Raw genomic sequence first — 15,380 nt, 5'->3', positions numbered from 1 at the left:
TTTGGATTTGGGATCCCCAGCCCGTAGTGCTGAGGAGAAAATTTCTGTCTCTTCTATTTTTCTTGCACTTCCCAAATTTCTTCAAAGAGTATGAATAAATGCTATTGGGAAAAAGAAACCTGTTTAACACTGTGCTCTTTAAAGGCTTGACCGGCGGCTCCCGCGCTTGGGGCACTGCTTGGACCCAGCCCGCGGAGCGCAGCGCGAATCGGAAGCGCGGCCCCGCCCCCCGCAAGCCCCGCCCCGCAAGCCCCGCCCCCGCAAGCCCCGCCCCGTGCCGAGGGCATTTCCGGGCGCTCTAGGCAGCTCGGAGGACCCGTTCAGAGGACCGACGGGGGACCCGGCGCGAACCCAAGGGTGGCGGGTCGGGGGCGGGCGCGTGCCTGGCGTTGCTCGCGCGGCTGGGGGCCGGAGGGGTCTTGAGGCTGTGATCCAGCATGGGGCCGCGTTGTGGAGCGAGAGAGGGGGCGTCACGGAGGCAGGGGGCGCCTGGCAGAGCGCGTCTGCCAGAGGCCCAGAGGGCCCAGAGGCCGAGCTGGGCCCTGCAGGTCGGAGGTGCAGGACCCAATTCTGGCCCAAGCAGGGGCGTCCCACGGCTCAAACTGCCCGTCCAGGTGGTGTCTGAGGAGGGCCTGGACCGCGGCCTGTGCAGAGGGCCGGCCAGCAGCTTCTGCTTTGAGGGCTTGGAGGAGAACAGATTCCCGAATCTGGCCCATGATCAATGCATTTGGGTATCTGAACTAAATCCAGATTCCCTGACTTCCCCTGAGGCCTGCTGAATCCCTTGGGGTGGGGCCTGAGAATCCGCGTTTTCCAGCGGGCTTCTCAGGTAGTTGGGTGGTCCCTGAGAGGGTTCCCATGACCCCATGAAACAAGACCCTAGAAAACGCAAGGCAAAGCAGCCTGGTGAGTGGCCGGTGGTCCACAGGAACTGGATGTGATCAGAGCGAGACCTCCATCAACCAGGCAGGCGAGGCGTGGAGCCATTCTGAGGAAGATACCCAGCCGGAACCCAGGAAGGAGTGGGCTGTGAAAACTGGGCAGAAACGTGCGGCGACTCCAAAGACACTGCCAGGAAACCCTCCCCGGGTGGGGAGGCCCCTGATGGGGCCTGTAGCAGCCGCAGGGGTCGGTTCTCACCCTCTGGTCCCAGCCAGGTTCTCCTGGACTCAGCTAATGGGCAAGGCCTTATCCCTTTTAGGATCTGAGGATGGGAGGGGCTGCGTTTCCCCAGCGGATCTGCACATGTGCAGGCTGAGTGTGGAGATCCCTTGATTGGTGTCAACTGGCACTGCCTGCCGGTGATGCACAGAAGCTGCTGTAAGAAACAGGGTCCACGTCTCCAGGGAGAAGGCCCCCGTTCTGAGGCCACAACCCCGAGGGCAGTCTCCGCCTGCAGAATCCTCCCTCTCGCACCTCATTCACCTCGTGGTGAATCCCTTGGCTATGGTTTGGTGTGAGACAAGAGACGGGTGTTTCACTCCCTGCTGCATCCCTGGTGACGGCCCTGGCATTTCGGGGCTTGAGATCTTTGCTTAAAGGTTTTGCTGTGGTCACCGCACAGGGGGTGGGGGTGGGGCCCCTTGGTGCAATTTATCGGATTCTGGTTCGTGGATGACATCCACAGGGTTCCTCTTCAGTGGGGATTATCTGAGACCTCTCCACATGCCCGCATCCACAGTCCGCTACCTCACGGCAGCATGAACTCAGGAGGTGGGCGTTCCCACAGTCATTACATTTGCAGGGCCTCTCCATGTCCATTTTGATGCCTGAGGACCAGTGCTTCCACGAAGGTGTGGCCACGTCCGTTGCCGCTCATTGGCTTCTCTCCTGTGAGAATGTTCTGATCCCCAGTGGAGCCTGAGCATGTGCAAAGCCCTTCCCACGTTCACAAGGTGCTTCTCCAGGGTTCCATTACATCTCACCTATGCACACTACGTGCATACGGTTTCCACCAGTTGTGCGTGTCCCCGGAAGTCATATTCACGGCGTTTCTCTCTGGGAGGAATTCTCCCGTGCATGGCTGCTCTGAGCTCTGGGACAGTTTGCACCCGCGGCCACGCGTGGGCTCCTGGAGACTTACAAACCAGGCTGGACTCCTGAAGCCCTGGCTGCACTTGACCACTGCCAGGTTTTTCTACAAAATCTCATCTCAGCCATCTGAGCCCTTTAGCATTTATCTTATGAATCCGCTCGAACGTACAAGGCCTCTCTGCCCTCCTGCTCCAGGCAGGAGGTTTTGACCCTCAGCTCCACCTCTGTGGCTGGCCTGGTCTCCGCAAACCTTTTTCTGCTTGGCCAGCTGGAGCCATGCTAGGCTTTCCCACTAGGGGCGCCAGAGAAAGCGCTCGAGGCTGGCGAGGAGGGAGGGGCACACTCCTTCCGGTTTGCTTCCGGTTTTTCCTCAGACTTCCGGTCTGTTTGCTTCCCTGGTTGCTTGTCTTGCGAACTCTGTTGCTTCGCCCTGGCGGGAGCACTTCCCTCCGCGGCTGCTAAAACCGGGGAGCGGGTTCCCAACTTCGCAGAAGCAGCTTCATCACCCCCCGCTGGAGGACCTCAGACCGCAGCCAGCGACGCCCCGCCTCGGGGGTCTGGCCCCACTCTCGGGGCCAGATCAGGGACCAGAGACCTGCGAAGCCCTCTCCTTAGGGGTTTAGTTCCCAGGCTTTCTGATCCCAATAATTCCACACTCTTCTCTTTGTGTCCACAACCCTAGTGTAGCAGCTGCTCTCTGCAGTTTTTGCTTCTGAGATACTTAAGAGTTCTCTTTTCAGCTCCTTCGGTAGCCACTTCATACATAGTAATTCATGATGCGAAATCCTCTCTGTTGAAATAACTGGCGAGGCCTCTGTCTTCTGACTGAACCCTGACTTCCATGCTCTTTCCACCCTCACCCGAGTACATGCCCAATCCCCAATCTGTGGTGCTCCAGGCATTGCCTCTGTGGCGCTGTGTCCCCTCCTTTGAACTCTGATCCTTCTGCTCAGGCCCTTTCTCCCAGTCTGAAATAAGGAGCGAATAAATGTGAGTTGCTCTAGACATCTGGAAAAGAGAACCCTGAGGCAGTAACAAGTCGTTAATTGCGTGCACATTTGTCCACAGCTCACCATGAGTCAGACCCTGTGCTGGGTGCTGGGATGAAGCAGTGACTGACACAGGTCTGGACCTGTCCTTGTGAAGAGTGCGTCTGTGACACACACTGTGCCATGTGGCAAAGTAAGCACGTGGGACAGCAGAGCCTTGTTTGCGATTAAAGTAATATTACAAGTCTGTTAAGCTTAGAAAATCAAGTGAACATGCTGAAAAGTTACGGGGAAGGTAGTCTCTTAGCTGGGGGCACTGGGAGCCTTGTCAGTTGGTTCCCCCAGTCTGGAGAGCAATCTGAGAGCAAGTAGTGGCACTGTGTGTGCTGAGTGTGTCTGTGGGGGTGTTTTTGGATAAAATTAACATTTGAATTTGTGAACTGAGTGACGCAGAGTGCCCTTCATAATGTGGGTGGGCCTCATTCAATGAGTTCAAGGCGGGAATCTCCTCCTGCCTGACTGAACCAGGACCTAGGTCTTTTCCTGCCTTCAGGCTTGAATGGAAACATCAGCTCTTTGTGCGTCTCAAGCCTGCTGGCTTTCAGACGGGGACTCACACCATCAGCTCCTCTGCTTGACAGCTGCAGGTCTTGGGACTGCCCAGCCCCCATAACCCTGTGAGTGCATTCCTGATAATAACCCTCTTTCTCTTGCCCTCCCCCACCCCACACCATTGGTTCTGTTTCTCTGGAGAACCCTAACGCATCATTTACTAATCAGGAAACAGATTCAGAGATTAATAACTCATCCAACCTCACAGTTAACTGTAGAATTGGGCTTGAAATTCCAAGGTCGACTTCCTTAGCCAATACCCCATGCTACATATATGTATGTAAAAATAAAAAGCCTTGTGAACTGAAAAGGGTCCAAACTTAAGCTCATTTTGGTCCTTTATTTGCTAATCCATGGGCATGCACACCTGCCCCCAAGGCCACGATTAGGTCAGCACTTGGCTCTCCGCTTGTCTGGGGCCGCAGGAAGCTGCCTCAGAAGACCTCTTCCTGCGAGTCCAGTGCTTTAGGGTTCAGAGCCTCTCCAGGGCCTTTAGTTCCTTCTGGGCTCAAAAACAGATACTGTGCCAGATACAGATGATCATTTCCTGGGTTCCAAAACTCACATGCACCCCTTTTCCTGGTCCCTCACATTTGCTGTGACCAACCCAGGCCTCAGGTGGTCCTCTGCTAAGACTATCCACTCATACTGTCGACAGAGCCCTTCCAGGAGCTCTTTTTATGGGGATTTGCTGCGTGCCTGGCACTGTGCAGAGAACCCCACCCATGCCGTCCTTCCAACCACCATGTGCGGTGCCGACCCGGCTGCGCTTCCTCCATTGTCAGAGGCAGAAACGAGCTCCGTGAGGAAGGATAAGTGTGGGGTATGGAATCAGGGCTGGCGGATCCCAAACCTGGGCTCCCAGATACCATCGGGTCTTTAGGAAGATCCCCGGTCACTTCCGGGAGGAGGGAGAGGGCGAAGGCTGAGAATCGAGGTCCTGGGTCGGAGGAGGGAGAGGAGTGGTGGTGTGGGTTTGGAGGTGGTGTGGGTTGGAGATTGGCCGTTGAGCTGGAGATGCTCCCGGTGGTCTGCGTCCAGGTTCCTCTCGGGGGCAGAGCTGGTAGGGGTGGGACAGGGCTCCGAACCAGCCCCGGGGGCGGCCGCCCGGACAAGCGGCTCGAGTGATGCAAATCGAAGGAGGATGGGGAGGGCCGTGACCAAGAGGCCGAGCACAGCTCAGGGTCGCAGGCGTCCCAGGAGGGCTCAGGAATATTATGTCCTGTTCAACTACACGCTGATACACCCGGCAGCCACCACAAGGTAGAAAAATGCCCTTAAAAGTCTCTGCCGGGCCGCTCTGGGGTTCCCGGGAAATGTCGAGTGGATCAGATGGCACGTTCGAGAATCAGCCCCGTGCCCGCGGGCTTGGAGCAGGAGCTGAGGACACTGGGAAAGACGCAAATGCCATTTCAGCCCATCTCGCGGGCCCTGCCCAACGAGGGGGTACGCAGAGAGCTTGCAGAGGGTTTACGACCCGGCGCGGAGGAGCAGCCCTGCCGGACTCCCCGCGCCGCACTCCCTTCCCCTGGGAAGCCTCCCCTGAGCTGGCGCTGCTCGAGTCTCGTGCGGGCTGCGAAGAGTGCACCTGGCCCCGCCCCTCCCCGCCCCTCCCCCGCCCCTCCCGGCGCCGCGGCCACTTCCGGGACTGTCTAGGACGGCGTGGAGGACCGCCGGGCTCTCTCCGGTCGCAGCGAGCGGGAGTCCAGCGGGGGAGTCAGGGACGCGCGGGGCGGTCCCTGCAGAGCCAGCCCCTCGGCCTGGCTGCCCACGCGTGTTACTGAACAAGCAGAATGCAGGCGTTCTCACCCTTACCTTTCAGGCCGACAGTCTGAACCCAAGGGCCACCGCACACCAGCACGGACGCCTCAAGTAGGCGCCTGCCTCCCAGCTGACTTCGGACAGACACACTGACCTCCAGCCCGCACCCCTAAACTCGTTCTCACCCGGCGGAGTGGGGCGTCCACAGGGCCCCCAGGGCATGGCCTGGAGAGGGAGGCGGGGGCTGGCGGAGCCTGGGGCCGCCTTCCCCAAGGGGTGGCACAGGGCCCTGTGCTGCGGGCTCCCAGTCCGGGCAGCCGCGTTCCCCGGGCTTCCGACGAGGTCCCGCTGTCTCAGCAGGGGTCTGGGTGGATGGCTGGTCAGGGAGCTCGGATTCATCTGGTGCCGTCACTGATCGTGTGACCTCGAGCAAGCCACGGGTCACCTCGGAGCCTCCGGGTTCTTCTCCGGAAAAATGGCTTGCTGGGGCTGACATCAGATGCGCACTGCGCAGGCCTCCGCAGGCACCGCCAAAAAGCGGGGACGGTAGCCTTCGTCTTCGACAGGACAGTGACCTCACAGGCCCGCCACAGACACATCTGGGGACCAGACCCGGGGTTCTGGACGAGTCACAGCAGGAGGGGAGGTGAGACCTGGAGAGGGGCAGCCTCGGAGGAGCCAGGCTGGACTCCGGGGTCTGCCAGCTGTACCAGAGGGCACAGACAGGGCAGGGAGAAGGCGCTGGCAGAATCACTGGCACTCAGCACTTGAGGCCACCCCCAGCTGAGCTCTCTCAGAACTTCGTGGCCCAGACTCCCCTGCCCAGAAGCAGTGTCCCGGCAGCTCTGAAAAGGGCCTGGCAGGCCCAGCTGTACCAGCCCACACCTGTCAAGACCTGAACACCCTGGGCCCCCACATCCCAGGGCAAGGGGCTGATGCAGAGGAGGCCCGGGCCACTGCTGCCCAGCAGGCTCCCCGCTGAATGGAGGCAGGGGGAGGAGGCAGCAGAGCTGAGAGGGCACGTGGGGAAGAGTCTGCGGCACTGGACAGAAGCAGAGGCTTCCCAAATACATAAGGGAACCGAATTCCTGGACACCCCTCGCCCAGGTGGCAGGCAGCCTGGCCAGGCCTGTGGGCACTTCTAGAGCGGCCCTGTCCTCGCCTCCTGCTCTGGGCGCGCCCCCCGCGTTGATGGTGGGGTATCAGCGTCAGAAAAGCCTGACTACTTCCGGGCTCTGGGCAAGTCAGGACACCTCCAGGCCTCAGATCCTCCCCTAGGACACTCGGGCCGCCCGCCAGGCTCCAGGGACCCCGTGGCCCTGCGTGGCAGGTCTTGGTGAAGCAGCCCCGTCAACCCCATCCTGCAGCGGGTCCTCGGGGATGGGAAGCTGCCCCAAGGCCTCACCCAGGCAGGTGCCGGCTCCCACTTCCAACAATCAAAACGAATTTATTCCGGACACATGGCATGCGGTGCTGGGCAATGCTCACCGTGGGGGCAGGCAGGAGGCCTCGCCCCGAGCCCCCGCCGGGCTACTCGCGGTAGTGCACCCGCTGGTGCTGGATGAGCTGGGAGCTCTGGCCGAAGGCCTTGCCGCAGGCGCCGCACGCGAAGGGCTTCTCGCCCGTGTGGGTCCGCAGGTGCCGAAAGAAGTGCGAGCGGCCGCGGAAGGCCTTGCCGCAGTCGGCGCACTCGTAGGGCTTCTCGCCAGTGTGGATGCGCTGGTGCTCGATGAGCACCGAGCTCCAGATAAAGGCCTTGCCGCACTGGCTGCAGGCGTAGGGCTTCTCGCCCGTGTGCAGCCGCTGGTGGCGCACCAGGTTGGAGCTCTGGCTGAAGGCCTGGCCGCATTCGCCGCACTTGTAGGGCTTCTCGCCGTTGTGGATGCGCAGGTGCTGCGTGAAGTGCGAGCTGTGGCTGAAGGCGCGGCCGCACTGGCCGCACTCGTAGGGCTTCTCGCCCGTGTGGATGCGGTGGTGCTGGATGAAGCCTGACCAGCCGCGGAAGCGCTTGCCGCACTCGTGGCAGGCGTAGGGCTTCTCGCCCGTGTGGATGCGCTGGTGCTTCAGCAGCAGCGAGTTGTACTTGAAGCTCTTGCCGCAGGACTCGCACCTGTGCGGCTTGGCCCCCCGCGCGCTGCCCTGCCGGCTCCGACCGAAGTTGACTCCCAGCTCGGCGGCTCGCTCGGGCGCGCCCTCGGGCCCGGCCGCTGCTTGCGGCACGAGCGTCACGCGCCAAGCGCCCCGCGGCTGGGCGCAGGGGACGGCCCCAGGCGGCTGGCCCGCCGGCCGCTCCGCGCTGGACTCGGGCCCGAAGCCAGCGCCGCACCGGGCCCTGCGGGGAAGGCTCCTCAGGAGGCTGCGCAGCGCCCCGCCCGCCCCCTCGTCAGGGGCCTGAGAGCCGGGAGAGCGTGGAGCCTGCTCCGGCTCGGGCTCGGAGTCTGAAATGAGAAACGGCAGAGGCGGATAGTACCCGCGTGCCCCCACCGTGACACGGAGGGACGGGGAGGGGATAAGAGCACAGCTGGACAGGGGTGCTCAGAGGGGACGAGGAGGGGCCAGGCACCCAGTGGATGGGAGACAAGCGGACAGGGGCTCCAGGTGCCGTGCCCGGAAGGGCTGTCATAGACACAGGGGTGGGGGGCGTTGCAGGGTGACCCAGAGCTGCTGGGACCATTACAGTCACCACAGCAGCTGTGCCAGGGCACGGAGCCACGGTGGCAAGACAGACCGTAGCCAGGAGAAAGCACTCAGTGCTGGTGAGGACTCAGAACCTGGGGGACTCCAAAGCTCCAGACGGCGCTCTCAAGCCCTGGCCGAGGATGTGGTCTGTATGGGCACAGCTCCTCATGGGGCTGCATCAGGCCTCGGTGGCAAGTGCCCTGCCGCCCAGCTCCCATGCCCACCCCAGGAGCTTCCCACGCAAATCTCTGGCCCAGGGTCTCCTCCCAGGGACCTGACCTCAGACACCTGCTCCCCACCCCAGGGCCACCCAGGTGTGGGCGAGGGCTCAGCACTGTTAAATCCAGCCTATCACTAACGTCGCCTGGAAGGAACCCAGGCGGCTTCTCAAGGGGGAGGTGCAGGGGACCTGGATTGACACAGCTCCAGTCAGGCTGAGGGGAGGCCATCTAGGGGATGCAGTAGGAGGGGACCCAGGATAACTCTGGTGGATCTGGGGGGACAGTGGTGCTCTGAGCCAGAGGCCCCAGCCTGAGGCAGGTGGAGGGGAGGGAGGAGTTCCTGCTTCACTATGTCCGGCTGGGGCTGGCAGGAGTCCACGTGGTGCCACTGGGGCAGGTGGCAATGGGCTGCAGTCACCGCCTCGGGAAGCATCAGTGACTGGACTGGCATTAGAATGGGGGAGGGGCCACAGGGCAGAGCTGAGCTGGTGCCAGGGAAGAGAAGGGGCCCCAGGAAGGGGGTGGTGCCAGCATTGGGGGAGCCACAGCGGTGGGCATTGTGAGGAGCCTGGCACGCACAGAGCTCTGGTCACCTAGTAACCCAGTTCTGCTCACTCACCGGGACAGAAGGTGTTTCTGCCGATCTCCACCTCCTCTATGTCCTGGAGATCCAGCTCAGACGGCCTGGACAACACCTCAGGGCTGGAGCTCGGGGAGCCTGGGGGGCAGGGAGGCTGGGGCTCACCTCCACCCTCCGGACCGCTGCCCCTGCTCCTCTCTGACTGCCACGTGCTCCTGGGCTGTGGCCCTGACACAGGATACCTCCTGGCCCTCCCAATCCCAGTAGCAGGCCTGCTGCTCGGGCTTCTCTAGCCACGAACGCCCTTTACCTTCCTTCCCAGCTGGGTTCAAGAGCCTCCTCCTCCAGGGACCAGCATTGGGAGCTCATCCCCTTCAGCCCAGTAAGCAGAGCCAAAACCTGGGGTAGCTTCGAAGTGGTCCTCCTGCTGCTGAAGGCGGCTTTGTCACCTTGGCTGGCTGTGGCCAGCCCTCCTCCCTGCCCGCTGTCCTGCAGTGCTGCTCTGGAGTGGCCTCTCAAAGTGCTGGCCCTGCAGGCTCCCACACAGGTACCTCACAAAGCCTCCCTCCCTCGGCCCCAGGCCTTTCTGTCCCTCCAGGGCTCTCCGATGTACCTGATGAGCACCCAGAAACAGCAGAGGTAGCTGTTCCCAGCAGGCCCAGTGTACGGGCCCCCTGCTTCCTCAGGCAGAGACTGAGGAATGGGCTGGGCCCATCCATGAGCCCCTCGCCCCTGGGCACACCAGGCTTGGGCACCCAGGACCAAGACCCCCTCCTTCTACCCAAGACTTGGTGGGGGCAGGGTGGGGGGATGGCCTTAACACTCAAGGAGCAGATGCAAGAGGGAGGGGCGCGGGCTCTGCTGCCCAAGGCCAGTAGTCAGCTCTCCTCACACTGGCAGGGGCACCAGGCCCCTTTGGGGGTCTCACCTACCCTCTGCCCACGGCAGGTAGGGTGGCTGGGGGCTGTACTCAAGGACAGGGGTGTCTCTTTGCCCCATGAGGCCGAGTCTGGGTGCCCCCAGCGATGACAATGCAGTGATGGGCACAGAAAGACGCAGGGCTGGGGTGGGCAGAGGCTCCTGTCCACACCATGTTAATAACACAGTGCCTGGCTGTGAGCCTTTCATGGGACTTTCCAGCCTCAGGCAGGCCTGCCCCGGCTGCAGTGGGGTGACCAGCTTGGCCTACCACGGAGGGCGGACCCCCCCAGCCTGGCCAGCCACTCAATCACCCGACACGCCCACCCACCCTCAGGTCGGCCCCTGGGAGACCTTCCGAGCCCAGGCTGAGGAGTGAGGGCAGACCTGACATGAAGGGCTGGGAAGTTCAGCAGGTGGGGGCGGCTGTGCCACGTCCCTTCCTCGGGAGCCGAGGGTCCAACTGCTTGGCTGCCCCGAAGCAGGATGTGGGGGGGTCCCAAACCACCTCTAGGCCTTTCAGATACGCTCCCCAACGTGGGGACAGGCCTGGGGGCACTGGTCTCTCTGGGCTGTGACCCTCACCCCCAGCTCGTGGCCACCATGTCACCATCCCCTGGCAGCCAGGGGAGCTGGCTTGTTCTATAGATGGCCAAATGCAGGGCAGGCTCCAGCGCCGTGCTCCCGCGGAGGGGGCGGTGAGGGCATCACCTCTCTTGAGACAGCCTTGCCACCTTCGCCCTGCACTGGGATGCCAGTGGAGGGGACCTGGCAGCACTTTGAGAAAGAAAGTGACCCCGATTCCAGCTTTGTTCCTGGGGCCACGCCCCGGCACTGACAGGCGGGATGTTCCCCGGGCTGTCACTTTAAGAGGACCAGTGACATTACCAAGATAGGAGGCACGCCAAAGCTGCTGCCAGCTGTACGGGTGCCCAGCGACACCCTCAGTGTCAAATGATGCCAGGTGGTGTGCACTGTCTCCACCCTGCTGCGGAACAAGCAGACTCAGGATGGGCCCCAGCTCCCTGGGAACCCGCCCCATTCATGTAGCAAAGCACTTCCTAGGACCTTCTCTAGAGGAGGATGGGGGTGGCCTAGGGTCAGGGGCGGGCCGCACACAGTATGGGTCACTGTCACTCCACTGCCTAACCCTGGCTCCTGACACTTGCCCACATTCGGGCCATTTCTGCAAAGCTCAGTCACCTGCCACCTGCTGGCTGTGCCCGGGCCATGCCAGGTCTCTGCAGGGTGGACACCCAGACCCTGCTCCCGACCCCACTGGCTCTGTGCAGAAGTACCCCCGCCTCAGTTTCCCTGACCCCTCCCCCAGCCAGTGCCCCCCCACTGCTGTGCTGGGACAGGCACAGGGTGGCCCGAAGTGCAGAAACACCAGGGCTGCCACCTGCTGGGGCTGGTCTTCCAGGTGGAGGCGAGGTGGCCGTGCGCGGCTGGGGACAGGTGGAGGTGGGTGCTTTCCTGGCCGGAGGGGCCTTTCTTTGTATATAAAATGGCACAGCAAGTGCTGTGTGCCTGGGCCCGGACCAGGTGAGTTAGGCGCTGGGGGGTGGTCAGTGGGCACCTAGAGTCTAGATCTCAGGTGCCAGGGCCAGGCACTCCATGTGGAAAGATGCTGTGCCTGTCGTGGGGTGCCGCTGCCCTGCCCATGGGGTCCTCCCCACCAGCCTGGGCACTCAGTAACCCCCACAGGACTGCAAGCCCCCGAGGGTCCTGGGCCTCCCCTCCCTCACTTCCTCCTGCCCACAGACTTCCCCTCCACCTGCAGGACCCCTGGGCAAACCTTCCAGAACCGGTGCAGGCAGTGCTGGCTCTGGTGGGCGTGCCGTTGGGGCACAACACAATCCCTCAGGAGCTGAGTACCCTCAGTCCCCCAAGCCCAGCCCAGCTCCTGATCTGTGTGTCTGTGGGGACCACGGAGGTCCTCGGAAATGAGGAACTGTGTCCTGTTCCCACCTGCCTGGTCTCCCTGCTCTGCAAGGCCTGGGCTAGGCCATGGCCCCAAGCCCTTTGCTGTGGGACCCCAGCTTCATGTCTGCAGGAACCACCGCAGAGAACCTTCCCCGGCCGCTCCCCATGCCCCTCACTACCCTCCCCACTGATAAACAGCTCCTCCTTGGGATCTCCTCTGCTCCCCAACACCTCATAGCTCAGGGCTCAGCATGCCCAGCCAGGCACCCACCAGAGGTTCCTGAGGTGACCACGTGTGCCTGGGGTGGGCCCCGGGAACCTTGGTCTGGCCCAGTGCAGTCTGGGAGTTGGGAGGCTGCGGCTCCAAGTCCTGGCTTGGCCCCTAACTGGCAGGACAGCCCTGGACAATTTCCGGAAACCCCGAGGCCTCCTCTGCCTAGGAATCTGTGGCCCCAGGGAGTTCCCAAGGAGATAGGACGCTGGAAACGCCCGGAAGCAGCCCCTGCCTTCACCCAGCGCTTGGAAGTTGTGACAGAGGCCGCCTGTTGCTGTGGCCTGGCCCCGTTGGCTCTACACCAGGCCTATCAGCATGAAGAGGTGATGAAGGCCACCCCCTTATCTGGCTCTGGCTACCTGCCCCCAGGCCCCCCTGTGCCACAGCCACAATCTCCTCCTGCCACAATCTCTTGCTGGGGGGAAGCAGCCACACCTGCCGTTCTCAGGGCCGAGCTGGTCTGTCCTCCCTGGATGCCGTTTCTGGTACAGCAGGGAGAGCGCAGAAGCTGCTGGTGCAGCCCCCACTCCCTCCCATGGGGCAAAACTTCTGGGGATTTCAGGGCACTCAGACATGGCTTCAGTGCCCAGGAGGCTTCCAGGCCTATGGGGCTGGGGACTCATGCCTGGTTTTCTGGGCCTGACTGCCCACGGCTGGTGGAGACAGGGCTGGGGGTAGTGCAACCCTGCAGGCTCAGGGGGCCCAGCCTGAGGCCCCTCCATGCTCCCCAGGCCCACCCTCTGCCTGGACATCAGCTTCGTATCCTGCAGAACCTGGCCTGCAGCCCCCTCAGCCTGTGTCCTGTGCTAAGATGATCTGCTGGGCTGTGCCCTCCCCAAGAAGACTATTCCGCTGGAGAAGTCACACCTCACCAGGCCTGGGGCGCGGGCGGGAGTGCCGGGGCATGCCCTGAGTCTGCTGCCCTCCTGGCCTTGTCTCTGGGCTTCCGTGTCCCCACTGGTAACAGGACAGGAGGACGTCCCTCAGTCGTTGTACAGGTGACATGAGAGGGCAAGGGCGGGCCCTGAGATTTTGACTGAATAAGGGGTGAGGAGCACGGCCCTCAGGGGCATTGGCTGCAGGCCCAGCCACAGTGTGTGCTTGGGGCTTGGGATCCTTCCAGGTAGCCCCTGGCCAGGCCCACCAGGACAGGCAGCCCAGGCAGCCCACGGGCGCCCCTTCCCAGCCTCCTCACAGTCCCTGGGGAGTTGCTTGGGACACAGCAGTGGAGATGGCAGGGCTGCAGGCTCCTGCTCCTCGGGGGAGTGGATGCCAAGCCGCCTGGCTCCCTGCTCCTCTAACCCACCCTGGTCCTGGCTCGTTGGGGAAGCCCCTGGCCTCTCTGTCCCCATCTGAGTGCCCACCTGACGGCCCCATGCAGTGCAGCTGCTCTCCATAAGCCTCAGTGGTCCCTTCAGCCACCAGGATGCTGACTCCCCAAGAGGGAGAACCCTGTGCCAGGTCGCCCCATTCCTGGGCCAGACACAGGCTCTCCAGGCTTGATCTATGTGGGGCCTTGCCTCTGCTGTCAGCAGCTCATGTGCTGGGTTGGGCCACGAGGGCCGTGAGGCCAGGCCTCCTGTGGAACATCCAGCAGAGATGGAGCCTCAGGATCCCTGACCTCTGAGAGGGAGCAGAGCCTGGGGCACCATGGGGCTGGGACTCCCCCACACCTCAACTCCCAGGGCCTGCCATGTGACCACGAGGCCATACCATCAGAGGTGGAGCAAGGCCGGCCCTCTGTCCCTGCGGGTCCAGGGAACCACACCCAAACCAGCTTGGCAAGGACTCTGGCTGCTGCACTTCCTGAATGACAACACTCAGAGGGGCGATGCCTTGCTCCTGGTCTTCCTGAATGACAACAAACAGAGGGGCCACGCCTTGCTCCTGGTCACACTGGACGCAGATTTTGAGGCCACTTTCCCTCCTATACCGCAACTCCGGAAAGAAAGAATGCGGGGAACCATCCCTAGGGAGCCAGAGCTCAGGCTGGCCCCAGCCTCAACCACTGCTCTCCCAACCCAACCCACGCCCAGCCCCTGGCCTGAGGGTGCGGGAACCCCAGCTGCTGAAGGCGCTGCATACAGGTGTCTGGAGGTGCCTCAGTCAGCCAGGGTGGCAGGTCAGGAGGAGACGGGGCAGGGGACATGAGGGCAGGGGATGCTGGGTGGAGGGTACACAGCAGGCTGGATGAGTACCATGTTGATGCCCATGGAGGTGAAGCTGAGGCTCGTGGTGCTGGGCTCCAGGTGTCCCCGGTGATGAGAGACTGACAGGGGACGGGACAGAAGGGGACTTCTGAACGTCCCCTAGGGCTGCCATCTTCCCTGAGACCTGCTGAAGGTGTCACACCTGGGACCTGGGGAAAATGAAAATCATGGCAGATGAGGGGATTGAAAGGAATGTGGGGGGATGGTGCAGGAGGAGGCAACATGCCAGCTCCCCAAGGGAAGATGGAGATTTATCCACTCCAGGAGGAGCAAGGATGGTGGGCGAACCCACAGGGACACATAACGCCTGAGGTGAAGTGGTCAGGGAACCTAGCACGTTTATTCAGTAAGGATTAACGCTTTGAGTGGCTGGGTGTGGTAGCTCACGCCTGTCATCCCAGCACTTTGGGAGGCCGAGGCGGGTAGATCACCAGGTCAGGCGTTTGAGACCAGCCTGGCCAATATGGCAAAACCCCGTCTCTACTAAAAATACAAAAATTAGCTGGGTGCAGTGGTGGGCACCTGTAATCCCAGCTACTTGGGAGGCTGAGGCAAGAGAATCACTTGAACCCGTGAGGCGGAGTGAGCTGAGGTCAGCCACTGTACTCCAGCCTGGGCAAGAGAGCAAGACTGTCTCAAACAACAACAAAAGGAGTAATGCTTTGGAAGGAGCGCTTAGGAAGTAGCCACCACCTGGGCAGCACAGCAGACACCTGTGGGGGCTGAAGCAAAGCTCCTGTCCCAGCGGAGGCTCTGGCATTTCCTTCCAACCCGTGGCATCATCCCTCCCCCAGAGAAAGGCATAGAGAGTCTTCCAGAAAAACCTCAGCTGCTGGCCCTGTGGGAAGGCTGAAAACCTAACCATGCTTGCTGGTGCACGAGTGTTTTGGAGGAAATCTTAACAAGGCTTTTCCTGAACAGCAAAAGAGAGGCATTCCAGAGAGGAGAACCCTCTTCCTCAGACCCTACAGAGCTGTCAGAGGCTGCAGGCTGGAATCTCCTAGTCCAGCCCTTCCGCAGCGCTGGGAGACTCACTCAGGGCTCCAAGATACTTCTTTGTTTGCTTTGCAAAAATGGTATGAGTCCAATGTGAGAAGTGACTTTTCTTTCATACTGTGATAGAGTAGGAACTCCTAATCTGGGGCAGGGAGTGAAGAAAGGAACGGGAAAAATAGA

At 61.8% G+C, this 15,380-nt stretch overlaps 1 protein-coding gene and 1 long non-coding RNA gene across 12 annotated transcripts in view; both read right to left on the bottom strand.

Moving 5' to 3' along the window:
* Nucleotides 1-3,955: 3,955 nt before the first annotated feature.
* The window catches only part of GLI4 (GLI family zinc finger 4), a 35,650-nt gene continuing 24,225 nt past the window's right edge, over nt 3,956-15,380 (bottom strand). For all 11 annotated transcript variants that reach the window (XM_073999623.1, XM_073999621.1, XM_073999619.1 and 8 more), the window contains 3 exons: nt 14,193-14,353; nt 8,916-9,014; nt 3,956-7,834 (listed from right to left, as the gene is read on the bottom strand). In XM_073999623.1, coding sequence (XP_073855724.1) covers nt 6,927-7,834; nt 8,916-9,014; nt 14,193-14,316 — 1,131 coding nt within the window. In that variant the 5' untranslated portion in view covers nt 14,317-14,353 and the 3' untranslated portion in view covers nt 3,956-6,926. The remainder of the gene's footprint in view (nt 7,835-8,915; nt 9,015-14,192; nt 14,354-15,380) is intronic.
* Nucleotides 9,186-13,460, bottom strand: LOC141407473 (uncharacterized). Its single transcript, XR_012416758.1, has 3 exons — nt 13,359-13,460; nt 12,862-12,951; nt 9,186-9,303 (listed from the first exon to the last, which is right to left on the bottom strand). It is a non-coding gene; the product is annotated as an uncharacterized lncRNA (long non-coding RNA).

The sequence above is a fragment of the Macaca fascicularis genome, chromosome 8 (assembly GCF_037993035.2).
Source record: "Macaca fascicularis isolate 582-1 chromosome 8, T2T-MFA8v1.1".
NCBI classification, from domain to species: domain Eukaryota; kingdom Metazoa; phylum Chordata; class Mammalia; order Primates; family Cercopithecidae; genus Macaca; species Macaca fascicularis.
The sequence above is the reverse complement of the archived record's forward strand: the minus strand, read 5'-3'. Positions and strand labels throughout refer to the sequence as shown.